Source organism: Xenopus laevis, chromosome 1L (assembly GCF_017654675.1).
Source record: "Xenopus laevis strain J_2021 chromosome 1L, Xenopus_laevis_v10.1, whole genome shotgun sequence".
NCBI classification, from domain to species: domain Eukaryota; kingdom Metazoa; phylum Chordata; class Amphibia; order Anura; family Pipidae; genus Xenopus; species Xenopus laevis.
Genome location: NC_054371.1, coordinates 166,007,010 through 166,027,530, shown reverse-complemented (window position 1 = coordinate 166,027,530; position 20,521 = coordinate 166,007,010). Strand labels below are relative to the sequence as shown.

Below are 20,521 nucleotides of genomic sequence, written 5' to 3'. Positions count from 1 at the left end.
GAAGAAAAAGGCAAATAATGAAAAACTATATAAAAAAAAATAAACAATGAAGACCAATCCAAAATTTACTTAGAATTGGCATTTCTGTATCTTACTACAGGTTAACGTAAAGAAGTGGTTCACCTTTAGGTTAACTTTTAGTATGTTATAGAATGGCTGGTTTCAAACAACTTTTCAACTGGCCTTCATCTTTTCTTTTTTATAGTTTTTGAATTGTTTGCCACCTTCTGAATCTTTCCATTTTTCAAATGGGGGCCACTAAAATTCTCCATAAGGCTACAAATTTATTGCTACATGTTATTACTCATCTTTCTGTTCTATTTCTCTCTTATTCATATTTCAGTCTCTTATTCAAATCAGTGTGTGGTTGCTAGGGTAATTTGTACCCTAATGAACCAGATTGTTGAAACCTGGAGAGCTGCTGAATAAACCGCTAAATAACTAAAAACAAAATAAAATAGTAAATTGTCTCAGAAAGTCACTCTCTAAATCATACTAAAAGTTTATTTAAAGTTGAACAACCCCTTTAAAGCAGTCTTGCTAGTAAACCTGTCAGTCACATAAAGGGAATTCCTTGCTAGTTTGTCACATGTATATTTGGCTGCTTGATATTCCTGACGCAATTTAGTTGTACATCCATGTAAAAGTGCTCAACAGGCATATGATCCAAGAGCAGTATGACATTTTATAATGGATAACTAAAACCATGTTTTTGCAAGGACAAGGTTTATAACCTAACAGTTCAACTCCAAGCTAACACAGCAGGATCAGAATATATTTCTGCTTTCAGAGGGAAGAATGAGCCAAGAGCAGAATATGGTAAGCCTGTATTTTATGAAATATACAAAAGTAATTATGTACAGGTATGGATTTTGTCAGGTATGCCTTTTACCTTTGTAAGTGAACCAAACCAGGATAACTATTGGATATCTGACTGGCAACTGATGTGTATTTGTAATATAATACACAAAAGCCATCTTGTAAATTATATCCTTATAAACGGTGAGTTCTGATGTCATTTGTGTCACATGACTCACTGAAACTTGTGTATTATCATAAATAAATTACCCCCAGTTGCAAAATATGAGGATATTAGAAGTTACCTCGGTGTTCCATGACCTGTATAAAAAGACTCGGCCGATGGTCATGAAACTCCTCGGTAACTTATATCCTTATATTTTACAAGAGGGGGTACTTTATTCACTATATTATCAAGCAAATAAGAATCATTTTCCAGCTTGTAGTTAGGAAAGTCACACTGTGTGACAAGGACATCACTTTAACAGGGGTCACATGAAAGAGCTGTAAGTCTCATGAGGAAAATAGTAAGCCATCTGACATAATGTAGAATTCCATGCGCCCTTCCCCAAATTCTAGTAGTTCCGTATTTTAGGTTGGAAGTTGGTACAGTGTATCAGGTGACACATCAGTCCCAGTGGCGTAACTACAGAGGAAGCAGACCCTGCGGCTGCAGGGGGGCCCCGGAAGCATAGGGGCCCCACAAGGCCCTAATTAATTAAATATTCAATAACAACCTCTAGACATTTTGGGGACCTTAAAAATAATTTGCTGTGGGGCCCAGTAATTTCTAGTTACGCCACTGATCAGTCCCATTAATAACTTACTGAGGCTTTCATTCAGTCGGCATCTGATATAAGATTTGATTCCCCACACCCCATATTGCGGTTTTATTCAGACTAGTTTCGATGCACGTGACGTATTATTACTCCAGTGTGTGTGCGTAATGTATTATTGTTATTGCGTGGTGCAAGGGCAGTAGGAAGGCTGCGGGAAGCAGGGCGCCATGTGTTAGCTCACGGTAAGGCTACCACACCGGCCTCCCCTCCCCCGCCGATCTCCGAGCTATACTTGCTGACTGATTACTATGGATGAACATGGCAGCGAGGAGGAGCCCGGCGAGGTACAGAACGAGAGCTATCGGGGTCAGGTGAGCGCCTGCATTTACCCAGCAATTTACCATAACGTAATTGCTCAGTGTCCCTGGCTGACATGTTATTTATAGCGCTTGAGAGAAAAGAGGAGGTCTGCTTGATGGTCATGTGGCAGGAAAGCTGTGTCATACGCGCATTACACGTTTATGTAGCAGTCGTGAGGTAAAGGCTGTCGTTGAGCCTCGTGATGTAATGCCTAGCATTTCTCTTCCCAATAAGTAACCTCACCTGCTAGCTTGTGTCACTGGCATGTCATGCTACTGTAAGGGTTACATGATGCACAAAGCGCCAGGTTATTTGGCAGTGCACATCTTATAGCACCAAAATACACGTATTACCATGTACTCCATTTATCCTGCAATTGCTGCTATTATTTAGGCTAGCCTAGGAGCCAATGGCAGCATTAGTCACGGACAGGCTGTCAGTTGTTTTACCCTGATTTAAAAATAGGTTTAAAATCACTGTACTGTGTGATAAGAGACCTTAGAGCAGGGGTCCCCAACCTTTTTTACCCGTGAGCCACATTCAAAAATAAAAAGTGTTGGGGAGCAACACAAGCATGCAAAAAGTTCTTGGGGTGCCAAATAAGGGCTGTAATTGGTAATTTGGTAGCCTCCTATGTAAACTGGCAGCCTACAGGAGGTTCTGTTTGGCAGTGCATCTGGTTTTTATGTAACCAAAACTTGCCTCCAAGCCTGGAATTCAAAAATAATCATTTTCTTTGAGGCCACTGAGAGCAACATCCAAGGGGTTGGTGAGCAACATGTTGCTCGCGAGCTACTGGTTGGGGATCACTGCCTTAGAGGGTGTAAGCTTTTACAGGGACAGGGAATGATGTATAATACACAAAAGCCATGAATATCTTGTAAATTATATCCTTATAAACGGTGAGTTCTGATGTCATCAGTTAAAAACGATGAGTTCTGATGTCATTTCTGTCACGTGACTCACTGAAACTAGTGTATTATAATAAATAAAGTACCCCATTTGCCAAATATGAGGATATTAGAAGTTACCTTGGAGTTAAATGAACTGTATAAAAACACTCGGCCTTCGGCCTCGTGTTTTTATACGGTCATGAAACTCCTCGGTAATTTATAATATCCTTATAATTTACAAGAGGGGGTTCTTTATTCACTATATAATCTCTATATAGTTCTGTGTAATGTGGTGGCACTATATAAGTATTAAATGCATTGCAATAAAAGTCATATGTAATAAAATAGCAGCTGGTTGTATGTGCAGCAATTCCTTTTTTTTATCTGTAAAGACTGGCAGCCCTATGCCTAACAGACTAGGGAAAAAAACAGACAGCTTTTAAAGGGGGATTAATCCTTTAATATCAGTGCTGCAGCCAAACAAGGCTTGATAGCAGCAATGCCCTTGCAATTTCCAATAGGAGTATTCTGAAATTATTCAACTATTTTCTTCTTGTATTAATTTATATCTTACATTTTATGTGTATATGACAGCCAAGGCTCATTACATGCAAGGTTTTTGGTCTATCTATGCCACAAAGGATGCTTTATCACCTGCAGCGATATTCCTTCAGCATGGGCAACAAAACATCCAAAGTTCCCTTCCCATCGTCATTAATGTAACTTGGCGGGAAAACATGTGCAATGTGTAGTAGCACAAAGTTGTGTTTCTAGCTAATTTTAGGCCCCTACAGGCAGACGAGGTGATTCATACGTTTTATGCATTAATAGATGTCACCGGTGGTAATGGTAAGTTAGGATTCAGCTACAAATTACTGATAGTGAGTGAGGGACCTGTTATTACTGTTGACTGGGTAAGGGGTGGAGAATTCGAGGTGACACCTGCAAAAATACAGGTAAAGTTAACATGTCTGAGAACATTATATCCTATACTTTATCACATATCCCTTACTTATCCCTCTGTTTATTTGTAATGGAAAGGAACTGCACAAATTTGCCAAGGACTTCCCGCACCAGTCAGTTGAGCTGAAGAAGCTGCTCGGATGAGTAGTGAAATGTCTTCAATAATTATTTAGAAAGTCCAATTGTATTAGAATTACTTATACTAGATATACCATGACCTGGATGAATGAAAATCTTCATAGTCATATGCACAAATTTGAGTACATTTTGAGTATTTTTTACTGCCTTTGTGTTGTTGGTGTAGGGTCGTGTACTGCTCCTCACAATGTGTGCAGCAGGGATAGGGGGCACCTTCCAGTATGGATACAATCTGACAATCATCAATGCACCCACCATGGTAAGTACTGAACAGATTATAGATGTGCACAAGGCATGCAAATAATGGACAGCTGCAAATCCTCTCAGCTCCACAGTAGTATACTGTCTTTCATATAAAAACTGTTTATAGAAGTTTATTTCTACAAGCAATTGCATTGAGCTGCCAGTATGTGTGTTTGGGCTGGATTCAAATTCAACAGCTGTAGGGCTTAAGATTGGACAACGCAGATATAAGGCATATTATGGGTAGTACACCCTGCAATGTGTGTGGACCAATACAATCATCCCTAATTGCACCCAATTTATGGTGACTGCTGTGAGCAGTGACAAACCTTATAGCTATTTCTATCTTGCATGACATTCTGGAAATCAGAGTTGCACCCCTCTCTGATCACTATAGCAACAGCATGCTTCCCCTTGAATCTGCCACAAAACAAACACAAATGTATTAAGCTCAATTTTATGACTGATTCCCCTCACCAAAACCTACTTCGATTGAATGCGTACTTGACTCATCTGTCTCTCACAACAACTCCATTTCTCTCCCAGCATATCCAGAAATTTGTGAACGAGACGTGGCTGGAGCGCAGTGGCCAGCAACTGGACAGCCAGGTCATCACTCTCATTTGGTCCATCATAGTATCTGTGTACCCTCTGGGAGGGTTTCTTGGAGCACTGCTGGCAGGCCCAATGGCAATTAGACTGGGACGGTAATATGACTGTGTGACCCCCTAGGTCTCGCATAAGCAGCTCATTCCAGCATTAAGCTCCAGATTTAATTTAGCTGCTAGATTTAACCACTTGTGATCAATACCCTTTTAATTATGTTTAATTTTGCAAATCTTTTTATTAGTTTACTGTAAGCCATGTTGCTATAACTTTACTATAAAGGGCTATGTAATTTGCAGGTGCTATAAAATAAACCATGATTCTAGGATTAAAGAATGCAAAACAATGTGAACCACAGCATATGAAAAAGGGGATGTAACCCGGTAATGAAAATATTCTTAATGAAAGAAAACATAATTCTTAGCAACTATGGATTATACATAATTAAAAATGTCATGTCAATCTATTATTAATGTAAATATATTAAAAGCACTATCACTATTTTGTCTCTGGGGGAAACAGGGACACTTGATAATTATTCAAGAGGTTCGTGTCTGGAGTCCAGTTTAACCCCGCATGCCGTGCTTATTCCTATCAGTTTTTTAAGTGTTCTGCTCCATGGAGGATGGATATCGCTCTCACAGAGAAGCTTTCTGTTTGGTATAACAAGCCTAAAAATTCAATGGCTATGGATGACAGGGGCTACCCAGGAGCAGGAGAAACCCTTGCATCCTGGAGGGTGGCCCCCTGCGTGGGAATTCCACCGGGGCCATGATATACAGCCCACAAAAGGCTGAAGGGGCCATGCAGACGAGCCTACTTCCATTAAGAAGTAGAAGGTCTGACCGGCGTGGGGATTAGACCAGCCCTATTCACAGGTAAGAAGGGTGATGCCTTCCATCCTGGCCAACGGAGCATAGCATGGCAGGGCTGCATCTATTCACACCCTCCCCTCTTCCCCCCTCTCCTATCAAGCGCGTTCTCACAGGCGCAGGGGGAAAACGACTCACAAGTCAGCCTGAGCACACGTGGCAATGACCCGGCACACAGCTCAGGGAGCCTTGTCCCACACCTCCCGCGGGCGGCACGACTCCCTCTATAGCACGGAGAGGAGCCTGGCACGCGGCTGTAGGGGGAAGGGCAAAGTTGCGTGCGCCATTTTTGTTATGGGCTGTGCCTCAGTGTAGTCACGCAAGAAGCCCCGTCTCCAATGTGGGCAATTCAACTTTCACAATCAGTAGCTTCCCTGCAAGGGCTTCCAACCATTGCTGACAATTTGAGCAAGGTGTTATCAAAATTGAGTCACAAGCACACGGCCAAGCGCAAGAGAGCAGACAGCCCTACGACCGATGCAGTGTTACATAATAGTTCAGGCACGTCATCAGTAGTGCAAAATTCGTCAATCAGAAGGGGAACTTCCTCCTTCAGAGGCATCCTCAGACGAAGAAAAAGGCCCACGGAGAGAACAGACGCACAACATGACATTGATGGAATTATTAAGGGAGTACTTTACTTAATATTTCACAGGAAGAAAAGACCCGAGCCACAGGCCTATTCAAAAGACAACATAAATCTTCAACTTGCTTTCCAGCACATGACCAGCTAACTAACCTGATACAAGAGGAATGGAACTTTCCAGAACTGAAATTGCAAGCCACTAAGAAATTTTCTAAGGCCTACCCGTTCCCAAAGGAACTAATGGACAAATGGGCCAACCCTCCGGTAGTAGACGCACCGGTATCACGATTGGCTAAATCTACCACATTGCCAGTCACTGATGCAGCGGCATTCAAAGATCCAGCCAACAGGCGAATGGAGAGCACCTTAAGAGCAATTTATTCAGCATCTGGCTCAGCCTTATGACCACTACTGGCTTCAGCGTTGGTGTCTAGAGCCATGTAAGCATGGGCAGAGGCTCTCCTCAGAGATATACAGGAGGGTTTTCCTAGGTCCGACCTCATTTCATCCATTCTCTCCATCGTGGATGCGTCAGCATATCTCTGCGATGCCACACTAGACGCTTCACAAGTCACAGCCAGAACTTCAGCGCTTTCAATAGCAGCAAGGCAGACTCTGTGGCTTAAAAGTTGGTCAGCAGACCTAAGCTCTAAGAAATCGCTCACATCACTTCCGTTTAAAGGACATCGGCTGTTTGGCGACGAATTAGAAAAGATAATTTCGCAAGCGACAGGAGGAAAGAGCACATTCCTCCCCCAATCGAAAAATAGGACAACCACTACCTCCAGACGAGGAAGGTTTTTTCAAGGCCTAAGCGGACGTTTTCCTCAAAGAAGCAATTCACCACAAAGGTCCCACTATCGCTTCAAACAAAGCAACAGGGGAAGACCAACATGGAAGACGAACAAACCCCACAATAAGCCGGCAAATGACAAACCGTCAACGTCTTGATGGGGCACTTCCTCCGGAATCAAGGGAACTAGTAGGGGGTAAGTTGCTATGATTCAGGGAGGCATGGACCCGCCACTCTTCCTATGCTTGGGTCAAAGAAATAGTATCCGAGGGTTATCACATCAACTTTTTCACTACTCCCCCCAACAAATTCTTCATGTCCAGAGTCCCCTCCAATATCACCAAAGCTCAGGCTTTCCTGCAATGCATCGCCAGCATGGAAAGTTCAGGAGTGATAGTTCACGTTCCCTCACAAGAGAGATTCTCTGGATTTTACTCCAATCTCTTCATAGTTCCGAAGAAAGACGGCTCTTTCAGACCAGTACTGGACCTGAAACTCTTAAACAAACTTGTCAGATTGGTCAAATTCAAGATGGAAACCCTACGATCTGTAATCAGGGGGATGGAACAGGGCCATTTATTGATGTCCCTAGACATAAAGGATGCATATCTCCATGTTCCGATCTGGCCACCACATCACCGCTATCTTCGATTCACTTTTGCAAACAAACATTACTAATTTGTAGCGCTACCGTTCGGACTTTCGGCAGCCCCCAGAGTTTTTACCAAACTGATGGCAGTAACGGAGGCAACGTTACGCTTACAGGGGATATCAATCACACCCTATCTGGACGATCTCATAAAAGCCAGAACAGTGGAGAAAGCAACAGAAGATCTTCGGTTGGCAACTTCATTGCTTCAGAGCTTTGGATGGACAATAAATTGGTCCAAATCCAACTCAAACCCCAGTCCGGAGATGTCCTTTCTGGGACTAGAATTCAACACAATCACTCAGATAGTATCTCTCCCACACAAGAAACAGAGGAGACCCAGAGAGCAGGTGAAACGACTCCTTCACATTCAGAAAGCAACGATACAAGCGCCAATGAGAGTGCTAGGGATGATGGTCTCAGCCATCGAGGCAGTGCCATTCGCGCAGCCTGCGCCCCTTACAAACGAACATTCTTGCTGTTTGGAAAGGAGGACCCCTTTACAGGACTTTCTCACTGTCACAAACGACAAGAAATTCCCTGTTTTGGTGGTTAAAACTCAACAACCTAAACACAGGACAATCATGGGCGACACCAGATTGGAATGTCAGCCTCTGCAGGTGGGGAGTGACATGGAACAACCTATCAGCACAGGTGCCGTGGTCACCAGAAGAGGCCAAACTCCCAATAAACATCCTAGAATTAAGAGCAGTAAGACTGACACTCGACCAATGGTCACAGCTGCTTAAAAAGAGACCAGTACGTGTACAAACAGACAACGCAACAACTGTGGCGTACATAAAACGTCAGGGAGGAATCCGCAGCAAGGCGGCCCTAGCAGAAGCTCAAAAAATTCTACACTGGGCAGAAGCCAACAAGGTGAGACTATCCACAATCCACATCCCTGGGGTATCCAACACAAAAGCGGATTCCCTCTGTCGAAATTGACTAGATCCAGGAGAATGGGAGTTACACCCGGAAGCATTCGCCGACTTAGTATATCGCTGGGGATAACCACAGATAGATCTGATGTCGTCCAGAAACAATCGAAAAGTTCCGAAGTACTTTGCCCAATGTCAGGATCTGACGGCAGCAGGAACGGACACAATGACGCAGAACTGGCAGTTCAACCTAGCATATGTCTTCCCACCTCTTCCAATGTTATCTCGGGTACTAAAGAAGATCAGACAATCGCAGCTTACATTGATTGTAGTGGCACCATACTGGCCACGGAGGACATGGATCTACAGGACATGTCAATAGATCAACCAATACGACTGACTCCAAGTGCAGACCTCCTTCTTCAAGGTCCAATAGCTCACCCCAACCCAGGACTATTCCTTTTGACGGGGTGGCTATTGAAACAGCCATCTGGCAGAACCAAGTCAGAAGAAGTTATTACGACAATGCTGAGAGCCTGTAAACCGGCATCGTCCAAATCATATCAAAGAGTATGACAATCATACCATAGCTGGGGCATAAAAGAGGAGCTGCCCTTCCTAGAACTCAACATTCCTAGGATACTTTCCTTTCTTCAAAAAGGACTTCAGTTAAATCTAAAGCTCAGTTCCGTAAAAGTACACATTTCAGCACTTTCAGTTTTATTTCAGTCAAGACTCGCACTACATGATTCCATACGGACATTCATTCAGGGAGTACAACATTTACGACCTCAGTTTCTGTCACCAGTCCCTGGATGGGATCTAAATCTTGTTCTAGAGGCACGACTAGATCCACCTTTTGAGCCTATGGGATCAGTTTCAGAGTCAGTACTTACCAAAAAGGTGCTGTTTTTGATGGCAATTTCTTCAGCTAGAAGAGTGTCCGAGTTGACTGCACTTTCATGCGAGGCACCCTTTCTTATTTTCCATAAAGACAAGGCGGTTCTGCGAACATTACCATCATTTTTACCTAAAGTGGTATCTCAGTTTCATGTAAATCAGGAAATAGTAGTTCCAACACTGTGTCCTGATCCGAAGAATGACAAAGAGTGACGACTACACAAGTTGGACGTAGTCAGAGCGCTTCGCTGGTAAGTAGATAGATCAAAACACTTTAGACATTCTACATCTCTGTTTCTGATACCAGCGCAACCCAAAAAGGGTCAGGCAGCATCAAAAGCAACCATTGCAAGATGGATCAAAGAAACAATACGACAGGCATATCTTTCTAAAGGAAAGACCCCACCGCTTAACGTTCGAGCTCACTCTACAAGAGCAGTAGGAGCTTCCTGGGCATGTCGTAACTCTGCCTCTGCAGAGCAGATTTGCCAAGCGGCTACATGGTCTTCAGTTCACACATTCACTAAATTTTATAAACTCGACACATACTCATCAGCTGAGGCAGCGTTTGGCCGCAAGGTATTGCATTAAAGTGTCAATACAATTCTAATCATTCCCACCCGTTGTTCTGGGGCTGCTTTGTTAAGTCCCCTAAGGTCCCTGTGTCCCCCAGAGACGACAGAGAAAACAAGATTTTTGTTACTCACCGTTAAATCTGTTTCTCTGTAGTCAATAGTGGGACACAGGGCTTCCTGCCCTTCTAAGAATTGTTGACCACATTGGTCTAGACGGGAATATTCCTTCTCCTTATCTTCTGCCATTAATGTTATATTACTATTGGTTCTTATTCAGTTATTATAGCAGTATCTGTGGTACAAACTGATTGGGATAAGCACGGCGTGCGGGGTTAAACTGGACTCCAGACACGCCCCTTTTGAATAATTATCAAGTGTCGTGGTGGATGGAGCTTAACCCCTAAGGTCCCTGTGTCCCCCTATCGACTACAGAGAAACAGATTTAACGGTGAGTAACAAAAATCTTGTTATCCCGTGCTAATCTCTGTACTTCTGTTTATGACTGTCAAACCAATGTAGCAGAAACTAGCTGATTAACTGACCTGTGAAGAACCAAACCTGGGATTGTGGTAAACTGATTCATTGCTGGAGGGTTGCTAATTTAAACTACATTGTTTCAGGAGTCAGAACCAGTAGTGAAGAAATGGACAGACAGAAACTGCTTTCAGCCAGAGTTATTTTGAAAAATATCTTTAAAACCTTTGAAAATATTTACTTAATGTATGTTGGAAAATTGCTTACTATTCATTCATTTGGCAAAACTGTAGTTTGGGTTTATATCCTTTATAGAACGAATTCACAAATTTCATATCTGAATTCCAAAGTTATTGCAGTATCCCATCATTCCCATACAATTAGCCACTATCATCATGAAGAAGAATGTTTTCTTTATATATTTGCTTATATACTCCATTTGTCTCTGAAGGAAGAAGTCTCTGCTGGTTAATAACCTATTTGTAATACTCTCTGCAATTCTTTGTGGATTCAGCCGCTCTGCAAAATCCTTTGAGATGATTGTACTGGGCAGAATTTTAGCTGGTTTGAATTCAGGTTTGTATGGGCAGGGGGATCTGTTCAGTGTATATAAGAAAACAGCAGGAGAAGCATAGATAGCATGTGTGCATTTATCCTGTAGTTAGGCAGTGGATGCCTGTTTTACACATTAACGTGTCTAATGCAGCTCTCTTTCACAGGAGTCAGTATGAATGTCCAGCCAATGTACCTAGCTGAAAGTGCCCCTAAGAAACTGCGTGGCACGGTGGCTATGTCCTCTGCAGTCTTCACTGCCCTAGGTCTTGTACTGGGACAAGTTATTGGACTGAGGTGATGCAAGGGCAATGTCAAGTTTTTATTATGTTTTCTTATAAAGGAATTCCATAGCTAAAATGTTAAAAGAATACATTAAATAGCACAGAAATATATTTTACTACAATGTGATCTGAAAAACCGGAAATGTTATATAATAGAACTACAAAATAAAATCTTCTGTACTCTTGTATCTGGGCTGAAAAAGAGGAGCACCTCTATGAAGATGGTGAAGCAGCTAATGTCTTTTGCCACTAGGGTTTGCCAGATTAGCAAACAAGCCTCAAACCTGGTTGAATTTTAAAAACCGTCCTCAAAATGGTCTAATATTGTCGGATTACTGAAAAGACTTTGGGAGATAAGGTAACGTAGCATCTTCTACCCGTGGCAAACATAGCTTTTTGTGACATTTTTCCCCAGTTGATGCATATGTAAATTATGTGGAAATGGCCGCATAGCTAATTTTCATAAGATTCTGTGAAAACTGGCCATGCAGATACTTTGATTCTTATAGGAACAAGGCAACATTTTAGCTTGCAAAAAACACTGTGGACACAAATGATCACACTAGACATTTTTAAAAGATACCTGTCTTCCAGACATAAAAAGGTGTATAATAAAAGTCCTTTGCCAATTTTTGAATAAAACATCCATACTTGTTATAGCCGCATTTAAACATTTCAATTGGTACTTATATATTACCTTCCCTGTATGAGGCATAGCAATTATTTTCATATCTGCACTTCCTTTAGATCTCTGCCCCCCTTACATGTCCCCACCCTCCTCACTATCTATCCTCTTTTCATATAATTTTGGGGTGTTGCAAAGATTGCCTTGGAAACAACTTCTACTAAATGGCTACTGTCAGCTTTCTGACATAATATTTAAATAATTGATATACAGTAGTGTAAATAAAGTTTATTTTGCCTGACTAGCACCATAAAAGGATTCTGAATTATTTAAATGATTACTTTACACCATTTTAATGAAAAAACTTATGCAGAAAACTCTGAATTAAGGGAAGACCATCTCCCATAAACTTAATTTTAATGAAATAATTCACATTTTTATAAACCATTTCCTTTTTCTCTTTAGTAATAAAACAGTGCCATATACTTGTTCTTAAATAAGATATAATTAATCCTTATTGGAGGGCAAAACATTTCTGTTGGGTTTATTATTTTATTTTATTATTTTTAGAGGCACATTTTTCAAGTGTCGAATTTCAAATTCACGGGAGTTTTTTAAAACTCACATAAATTAGAAATTGAACTTATCCAAATGTATTAATAAAATCGAATTTTCACAGCTCAGTCGAATTGAATCGTCCCACAAAATCGAATTCGATTTGAATTAGAAAAATTTGATTTGAGTTATTTTGAATATCAGGAAGGCTGCAAACATCACCAAATTGATTCCTGGAACACTCCCATTGACTTATACAGTAATTCGGCAGGTTTTAGGTGGCAAATAGTCGAATTAGAGTTCGAAAGGGCCAGAGTATGATCATTTTGAATTAAAACTTAAATCGAGTTTGGATAATTCACAATTTGAATTTGAATTTTCACTTCGACCCTTAATAAATCTGCCCCCTAAGGTAACCCAGGTCCAGAGCATTCTTAATAACAGGTCCCATACCTGTATAAAAGGATGATAACAAGTCAGTCTTTTATGAAAACTGCATAGGCAATCAATGTTTCTAGGTTTATTTGGCATGTCTTATTGATATTAAATTTCATGGCTTCTCAATTTTATTCTTATAACCTGTTCTTCCTGTACCAGTGAGATCCTTGGCGGTGAAGATTGCTGGCCTTTCCTTTTAGCCAGTAATGCCATCCCAGCTATTCTGCAGCTTTTTGTTCTTCCATGGCTTCCGGAGAGCCCCCGTTATCTGTTGATTGACCTGAAGGACAAGGATTCCTGTATCTGTGGTGGGTTATATGCTGCTTTACAATAATACAGGTTCACGGCAGTGAAATTATTCTTGAATTCCTTTATATACATGTTCGCTGCAAGACAAGGGAAATGTTCTTATTGAAAATAGTGCCATGATTGTGACTCATTTTAACTAAATAACTGAAAAAATTCAGTTCAATTCAATACAATACAAGCTTTCAAGATATAGTATACATATATAAACAGTGCCTCCTCAAAGTAAATGAATCCACATTATACAGTATGTAAACGGCAACCTTCATGTGCATACTGTACATGCTATAGTCAGCTTGAGGGCAGGCTGGACGTTTAAATGTGAATAAATATTGGACCCTAATTGATAGTAGATTCTTTATATTGAGCACTTTGTCTCATTTGTAGCATTGCAGCGTCTGCGTGGCCACAGTGACATTAGTATTGAAATGGAGGAGATCCTGGCAGAGCAAGCAGCCACCAGTGGTCAGAGGCCAAAGAGCTTGTGTGAGTTGATCCGAGAACCAACCCTAAGGAGGCAGTTACTCACTATTGTAGTTCTCAGTTGTGCCATGCAGCTGTGTGGCAATGACTCGGTAAGAGCACATACTTTCTGTACTACTAAAGACATCCTTCCATGTTAGTCTTTTCATCTTCAAGTCAAGATCCATCACTGCTGTCTCTTTCTGTTTATTTTCTTAGATGTATTTCTATGCTTCGTCCATATTCCAGGAGGCTGGGATACCACTGGAGAAAATTCAGTATGTTGTAATAGGCACTGGAAGCTGTGAGCTCATCACCTCAATCACATGTGTAAGCATTAATACCACAATATATCTCTGGCCATAGCATTATATTAATGTTGTCAACAGTGGAACCAGTACCAGATGATCAGTATTTGAATTTACTGAGTTATAGAAGAGGCTGTTTTATAGAGACAAATAGACAAACCCCATTGGTGCGCTCACACAACTTTTGCAAAAAACAAAGTACTTACTTACTTTCTCAGTACATTCGTATGAATCCATTATTAAATCATGTTTGAAAAAGTGTTTCATGTTAAAAAACGTTTCCTCCGTAGGATTTTTAATTAATTTCCTATTTACTAGGAAGCCCTAAAAGGAAACTCATATATTCAGATTGCATTTTTTAATAATAAAATATTTTATTTACAACTCAATTATTCCCTTTCACTATTAGAGTAATCTATACTGGTTGCTTCCCTTTCAGACTGTATTCATTGATCGGGTCGGACGCCGAGCACTGGTGATGGGAGGATACAGCCTGATGTCTGTTTGGGCTGTGGTATTCATGGTGGCATTATCACAACAGGTATCATGCCCACATCCTGTAACATCCTTCTTGTCATATTGTAGAAGTTATTATTATGGGCTCTAAGCCTTAGCTCTGTTTGGCTTCTTGCTTAATGGTCAGACGCAGAACTACTCTAAAAATTGGAGGGGACGGTATTCCTAATCCATATAAACAATATTTGTTTTTGAGGTATATGAAAATTAAAAGGAACATATACTGTTTACTTTTGTTCAGCATAAGCCCAGTAAATACAGCCTGTGATGAAAATATAAGTTATAAGTTTATTCTTTTAATTTACACACTGTATATTAAACACTGGAAGTGGTTTTACATTTTTTTTTAATTATTTTCAGTGAAACCTGCTAATGGATTTTGCATTATTTTTATAGTTGCTCCCTTGTCTTGTGATCTGCTGAGTAACTAACTGCACAGCCAACTGCTGTTCTTATATAGGAGGATTAGCAAGCCTACTTTAAAGCCTGTGGAACACTTTCAAAAATGTGGCAATGAAAGCTTAAAATCTCTTTTACCTGTTTCATAATTGTCTTTGAGAATTGTACGAAAACACAGGCATACAAATTCTACAAGATCTGCCAAGATCCGCCTTAAAAACACACTTTTTTTGGGCCAGAGTTGCTTGAAAATTGTCTGTGCCATTGTTCTCGCAAGATTCACATTTTCACAAGATGTACAGAACACCCAAATCTACATCACAGTTCTTCATTTGTATTGTTTACTACAATAAATAATTCACATTTTAAGCAATAGGCAGAATAAGAAAAAAAAGATCCAGAAACCATATCTTTTGATTTTTTTTAATTTTTCTTGTTATTCATCAAATAGGCATATTTCTTCGTCACCACAAGTCTTTCATGCCTGTTGCTTTTTTGTCATTATAGGTCTAAGCCCGTTTTTATTCACATATACGAATAGCTGTTGAATTACTTTTGGGCCCTGATATTATTGTTTTGTTACTTGTTAAATAAACATGTGGAAATGTTTCTATTTTATATAAAAAATGTTTTTCAGGGTGTTGTCAGCTGGATGCCATACCTCAGTATGGTCTGTATATTTGCCTACATCCTGAGCTTCGGCATCGGCCCAGGTTTGTATAAACCACATGCTAACAAAGCAGCTACGAAAATATCTTATAGTTTTGGTTTTATTCTCTAACAATATGTATTTTCCTGTGCCTGGATTTTATTATCCACTGGTAATTACCGTATTTATACATCTAGAAGTACATACCAGTTTGCCAATGATATAAGGCAGCAGAGATTCAAACTAGGAAAACAAGAATAAGTTGTGGCATAACTGGCATAGATGTAACACAGCGCTCTATGAAGACTTCTTTAGCTTTTTTAAATATAGCATTTACTGTAGCATAGCTAAATTTTTATCAGCAAAGTTGCACTATTGTTTCAAGCTATCCCTAGTCCTGCAGCCCTCCCACATCCAGTCCTACAACTACAACATCACTTTCTCTCTAGATCTGCATCTCTCATACATGGAGCACACTTTTTGACACATTTGTTCTGCAGCTCTCCTACATCCAGTGTTTTCTCAATAGGTCCTGCACCTGCTTTAGTTGTGGTTTTATTTAGGGCAGACATCAATAATCATGGGGCATCATATTACTAAGTTAGCAATTATTAGCCTGCTGGTTACCTGGGCTCCCTGGATGGTTGGCCCTACCGCAAAGTAAAATAAAGAAAGTGTTCCTATCACCCTGATCCACCCCAGCCATACCCCAATTATGCCAAAATTCAACCCATAATCTACCCAAATTCTTTGCCACTAGTCCTGCCCCTATTCTGATTTACCAAATTTAACTTTTTATCCAGGGCCCCCTAGACAGGCTTTGGTTCTATCTTTTAACCAGTACTCATGTTATTCTCATGCCTTACTTCTAATTTTTACCAGTTTTAAAGCTGACTTCTTTTTAAAAAGCTTAATTTATAAGATGTATTTTCCTTTATACAAATGGTTACATGGGGTTCTTAATTTCTTTCTTTCCTCTGTTCTCATTTCAATAGCTGGTGTCACAGGAATAATGCCTGGAGAGATATTTGACCAAATGGCTCGGCCAGCTGCATACATGATATGTGGTTCTCTTATCTGGATTATGCTATTTGTGATTGGACTGGCATTCCCTTTCATTTTGGTAAATTCATTTTACATTTTTAGCCACATTAATCTTCTAAACATAACTTTGTCCTTAGTACAGCCCTACAATAGATGTACATTGTTATGTATTTTGCTGCTAGCTGCTAAACCTTACCTCTTCTCTTCCAGCAAGGCCTGGGGCATTTTTGTTTTATCCCTTTTCTTGTGGCTTGTGTCAGCACTTCTTTGTATGTTGGACTCTTCCTCCCAGAGACCAAAGGGAAAAGCTTGCTGGAAATAACAGAGGAATTCACCAAGCACAGTGTCAAACGAAAAAATGTGGCAAATGGCTGGAATGGACCTCAAGAGATAAAATCCACCATGTTATGAGGACTCTTTATCATAAATCTGGAATGTTCACATAGCTTGGGTTTAGCACTGAGCTACTACTGCTGGAGTCAATGTCACATTGAATAAGATTACCATAATAAGATTACCAGCACTCATTGATGCTGAGAGTAGATTTAGGTATATTTAAATTCCTTCAAACAGAACATCTAAATTGTAATATAAAGAGATACATTCTTGGTAACCTGACATCAGATGTAACCGCTGGATTCTGGCACAGCTTGTATGGCAAGTTCAGCTGGAATGTGTTTGATCGGTATTAAGTCCTTTGCAATTTGCACTAAATTATTTTTAGGTTCTGCTTTAAGCAATATTTATTGTTGTATGGATGCATCAAACTTTCAGTGTAAAGGCCATTTCAATATTTGCTGTCCTAATGGATAAAATGCTCCAATGCAACTTCTCATGCATGGACTAATTATTTGTTAGCAGTCCTGTTTGTCAGTGTCCTTTATGTTCCATTTAATGTATTGTGTGTATGTTCTCGCCTTCTGTTTGCACTGGCATTTGCTTTTTAAAAACATAGAAATATGTTATACAGGCCTGACTGCAGCTCTATAGTTTTTTGCTTTATTTACATTTATCGTGCATTTATAAGTGTTTGAATATAACAAGGCAGACTAAGAACCACAGTGTGTAAGGCTAATTATGCTACTGTTTTATAAACTTTGGATGTTCTCACAGCCAGTAGGCAGAGGGGAGGTAAATTCCAGGATCCAGGTCACTGGTTAGTTAATATATCAGTGTACTAGCTAATGCTAGTGCCTCAAGACAATTGTTGATATTTCAATAGATATATGATATAAATATATATGCTTCCAAGTATGTAATATAAGAAATAAACCAGAGCACTCCATGCACTTGAAAGGAGATGAAGCAGGAAACAATCTATTTAAAAGGCTTTATGCAGCCTTATTTTCTCAGGATCTAAAGCTCTATAAATAGCTAAAGAATACTTTATTTTGGATTTATCTTTCTTTATTTCATGTGTGCTAATGTGTTGACATGAAAGAACAAGTTGTAGGTGGAGTTCTGCATGGCAGATACAGTATACGTAAATGTACACACAGTGGTGTAACTATAGAGGTTGACTTCTTCTATAACATAGGACACCCCCATCCCAGCCAATTGAGGACACAGACAACCACATGGGTGCTGTGCGCGCCAGGCCCGAAGATTTTTTCTGTGTTGGGGTCTAACACCTTGTTATGTCACTGCACACTGGCCCATTCCACTTCAGTTTCACAAAGGAATGATCTGCATTGATGAGATATAGCAGTGGGCATACAGAGACCCTCCATATGACGTTGGCCTACTATTCTCATGGTAGTTCAAAAATACAGATTTTTGCTACCCCTGGTAAAGTGCCTCCTAAGCCAAGGTTTTCATCTTGCCTCATGGCCAGTGTCGGACTGGCCCACCGGGATACTAGGAAAACTCCCGGTGGGCCAAGGTGTCAGTGGGCCCTCCTGCTTCTAAACATTTGTCTTATTTCATGGCCATTTCCTATTTCTACGAGAATAAAGAGGCTAAATAGATGGAATAATATGTTATAGTATGGAAAGAAAAGAGAATAGGAGAATAGAGGTTGACTAAGGAAAGGAAGGCCCCTGGTCTAAGGGTTTTTGGTGGGCCCCTGGTGTCCTAGTCCAACACTGCTCATGGCAGAAGTGGCATTGCAACAATATATGGAGCACCTAATGATTTAATAGGCATTTAAAATTGTAAATTCTTCTTCTTTGGCCCTGACTAAGCAGCAACCAAGCAGAACCTATTACTTGACTTCTCTGTTTGACCATCTGGGCCACTGATACATTGAGCAGTATTTAATAAAACACTTTACTGGCATTCACAAAAGTATTAATAAATGAGAAAAATGTTACTGGGAATCCTCCAGGATTCCCCAGTTCAAATGTTCATAAATCTGTCCCCATGTTTTAGCCAAGGATTCTGACTCTCAAAGTATTCTGACCAGACAAATTACTTTCCAGACAAATTACATCTGATTGCTCATAATCAAAATGTTCTATTAAAAGAACTCCTGCAAAAAGCAGGCTATTATAAGCATCAGTAAAAATCAGCAAGTGTTAAAGACACATGTTGGCATATTCTCATCAGGGTGTACAAACCTTAGAAGGAAAAGCATTTATTAACATTGAAAAAATAAGCTTTCAACCCTTGGCGTGATGCAAAATAGTAAATAATTGTTCTTGAGGTCTAATGATAAGCCAGATTCAGTACTAGACAAAAATATAGAAATATCTTAGCTAGTGGTTAACTGATTGGGGCCTAATCAAATCAAATGTGTAAGTGTCATCATGGAAATTCGAAAAACATTTTAACCAAACTTCTGTGCGTGGACAGTGGTGAGCTTAGTTAATAGCATCTTTCATGAAGTTGATTAGATTACCTATTGTAGAAATATGACTGTTTTCTAAAATTATTTATTTATCAGTTTACTACTGCCAGAAATAAGCCTTAGCCAAATCTTATATTTTCTAATGTATATTTAAATTGGTGGCAGTGTTTTTAAATGGTGTGATCTCATTCGGTTTTGCTAAATGTCAATTAGTAGTAGGAGGAATTATGCATGATAGGGATGCACCTAATCCATCATTTTTTTAATTTGGACAAATACAGAGTCTTCCATAAATCGAATGCAAACCCCAATTTGCATATCCAGATTGGAGAAAAAATGTAAATTGCATCTGTAGGTAAACAATTGTCATGTTCAATTGTCCAATGCTGTAAAGTAATGTGTAAAGCATTTAGTTCTGGTTCAGCTGAACAGCTATGATTGGCCAAATCCTTTTAAAGGGGGTTGCAATTGATCCCTGGATTTGGTGCATGATGACTGCTATCTAGCCCCCTCAATATATCATCCAGATTTGTAACCTGTATAATTATTTTTATGTGTAGCCAGAGTAAATACTGGTCCACAATATGTATTGTATGCCCATCAACTGGAAATTCTAATGCTGGAATATGTGATAGATGATATTTAGTCCAAGGATAGAGAGTAGATTGTTATATAATGGTGAGATAGATGTATGCATTGCTACTAAACACAATATAAGCTACTAAAACATGCGTTAGTGATTATTAATAGAGTATTCTTGATTTGAAATGTTCTAGTAATATTTTGTACAACTGTATAATAAGAGGGGAAAAAAACATAGAATACAAACTTAGAGATGACTAATGGCGGTTGGCCTTCTCTTCCATTGCTGAGGAAATAATTTTTTTTTCCTAATAAAAAATAAAACAAAATATGAGGGCTGAAAGGAGTTCTGTTTTATTTTCTGCTTACTGTGACATTGAAATTGAGCTTAGCCCAGGGGAGATTTTTGTTGCCTTTCTATAAAGGATATGAACAAGTTCCTGTTGCAGCTATGCCAGGCTTTTTTAATTCTGGCTACTCCACCTGGTTCTAAACCTAACAAT

The 20,521-nt window shown here is 39.8% G+C and overlaps 1 protein-coding gene and 1 long non-coding RNA gene across 4 annotated transcripts; one reads left to right on the top strand and one right to left on the bottom strand.

The window, feature by feature from the left end:
• The first annotated feature begins 484 nt into the window (after positions 1–484).
• slc2a11.L (solute carrier family 2 member 11 L homeolog) lies at positions 485–17,487 on the top strand. Of its 3 annotated transcripts, none has more exons than XM_041566741.1 (12): positions 485–819; positions 4,098–4,190; positions 4,721–4,881; positions 10,962–11,086; positions 11,230–11,359; positions 13,124–13,272; positions 13,658–13,845; positions 13,952–14,062; positions 14,480–14,581; positions 15,593–15,668; positions 16,600–16,727; positions 16,859–17,487. In XM_041566741.1, exons 1-12 carry the CDS (start codon positions 799–801, stop codon positions 17,057–17,059), a joined length of 1,485 nt encoding a protein of 494 aa, XP_041422675.1. In that variant the 5' UTR covers positions 485–798; the 3' UTR covers positions 17,060–17,487. The 3 variants fall into 3 exon arrangements, with proteins under 3 accessions (XP_041422675.1, XP_018117431.1, XP_041422686.1); XM_018261942.2 differs by lacking the exon at positions 485–819 and adding an exon at positions 1,574–1,948; XM_041566752.1 differs by lacking the exons at positions 485–819; positions 4,721–4,881 and having other exon boundaries at positions 4,102–4,190.
• LOC121394771 lies at positions 13,032–16,933 on the bottom strand. The gene is made up of 2 exons (XR_005962014.1): positions 16,845–16,933; positions 13,032–13,350 (listed from the first exon to the last, which is right to left on the bottom strand). It is a non-coding gene; the product is annotated as an uncharacterized LOC121394771 (long non-coding RNA).
• Positions 17,488–20,521: the final 3,034 nt, after the last annotated feature.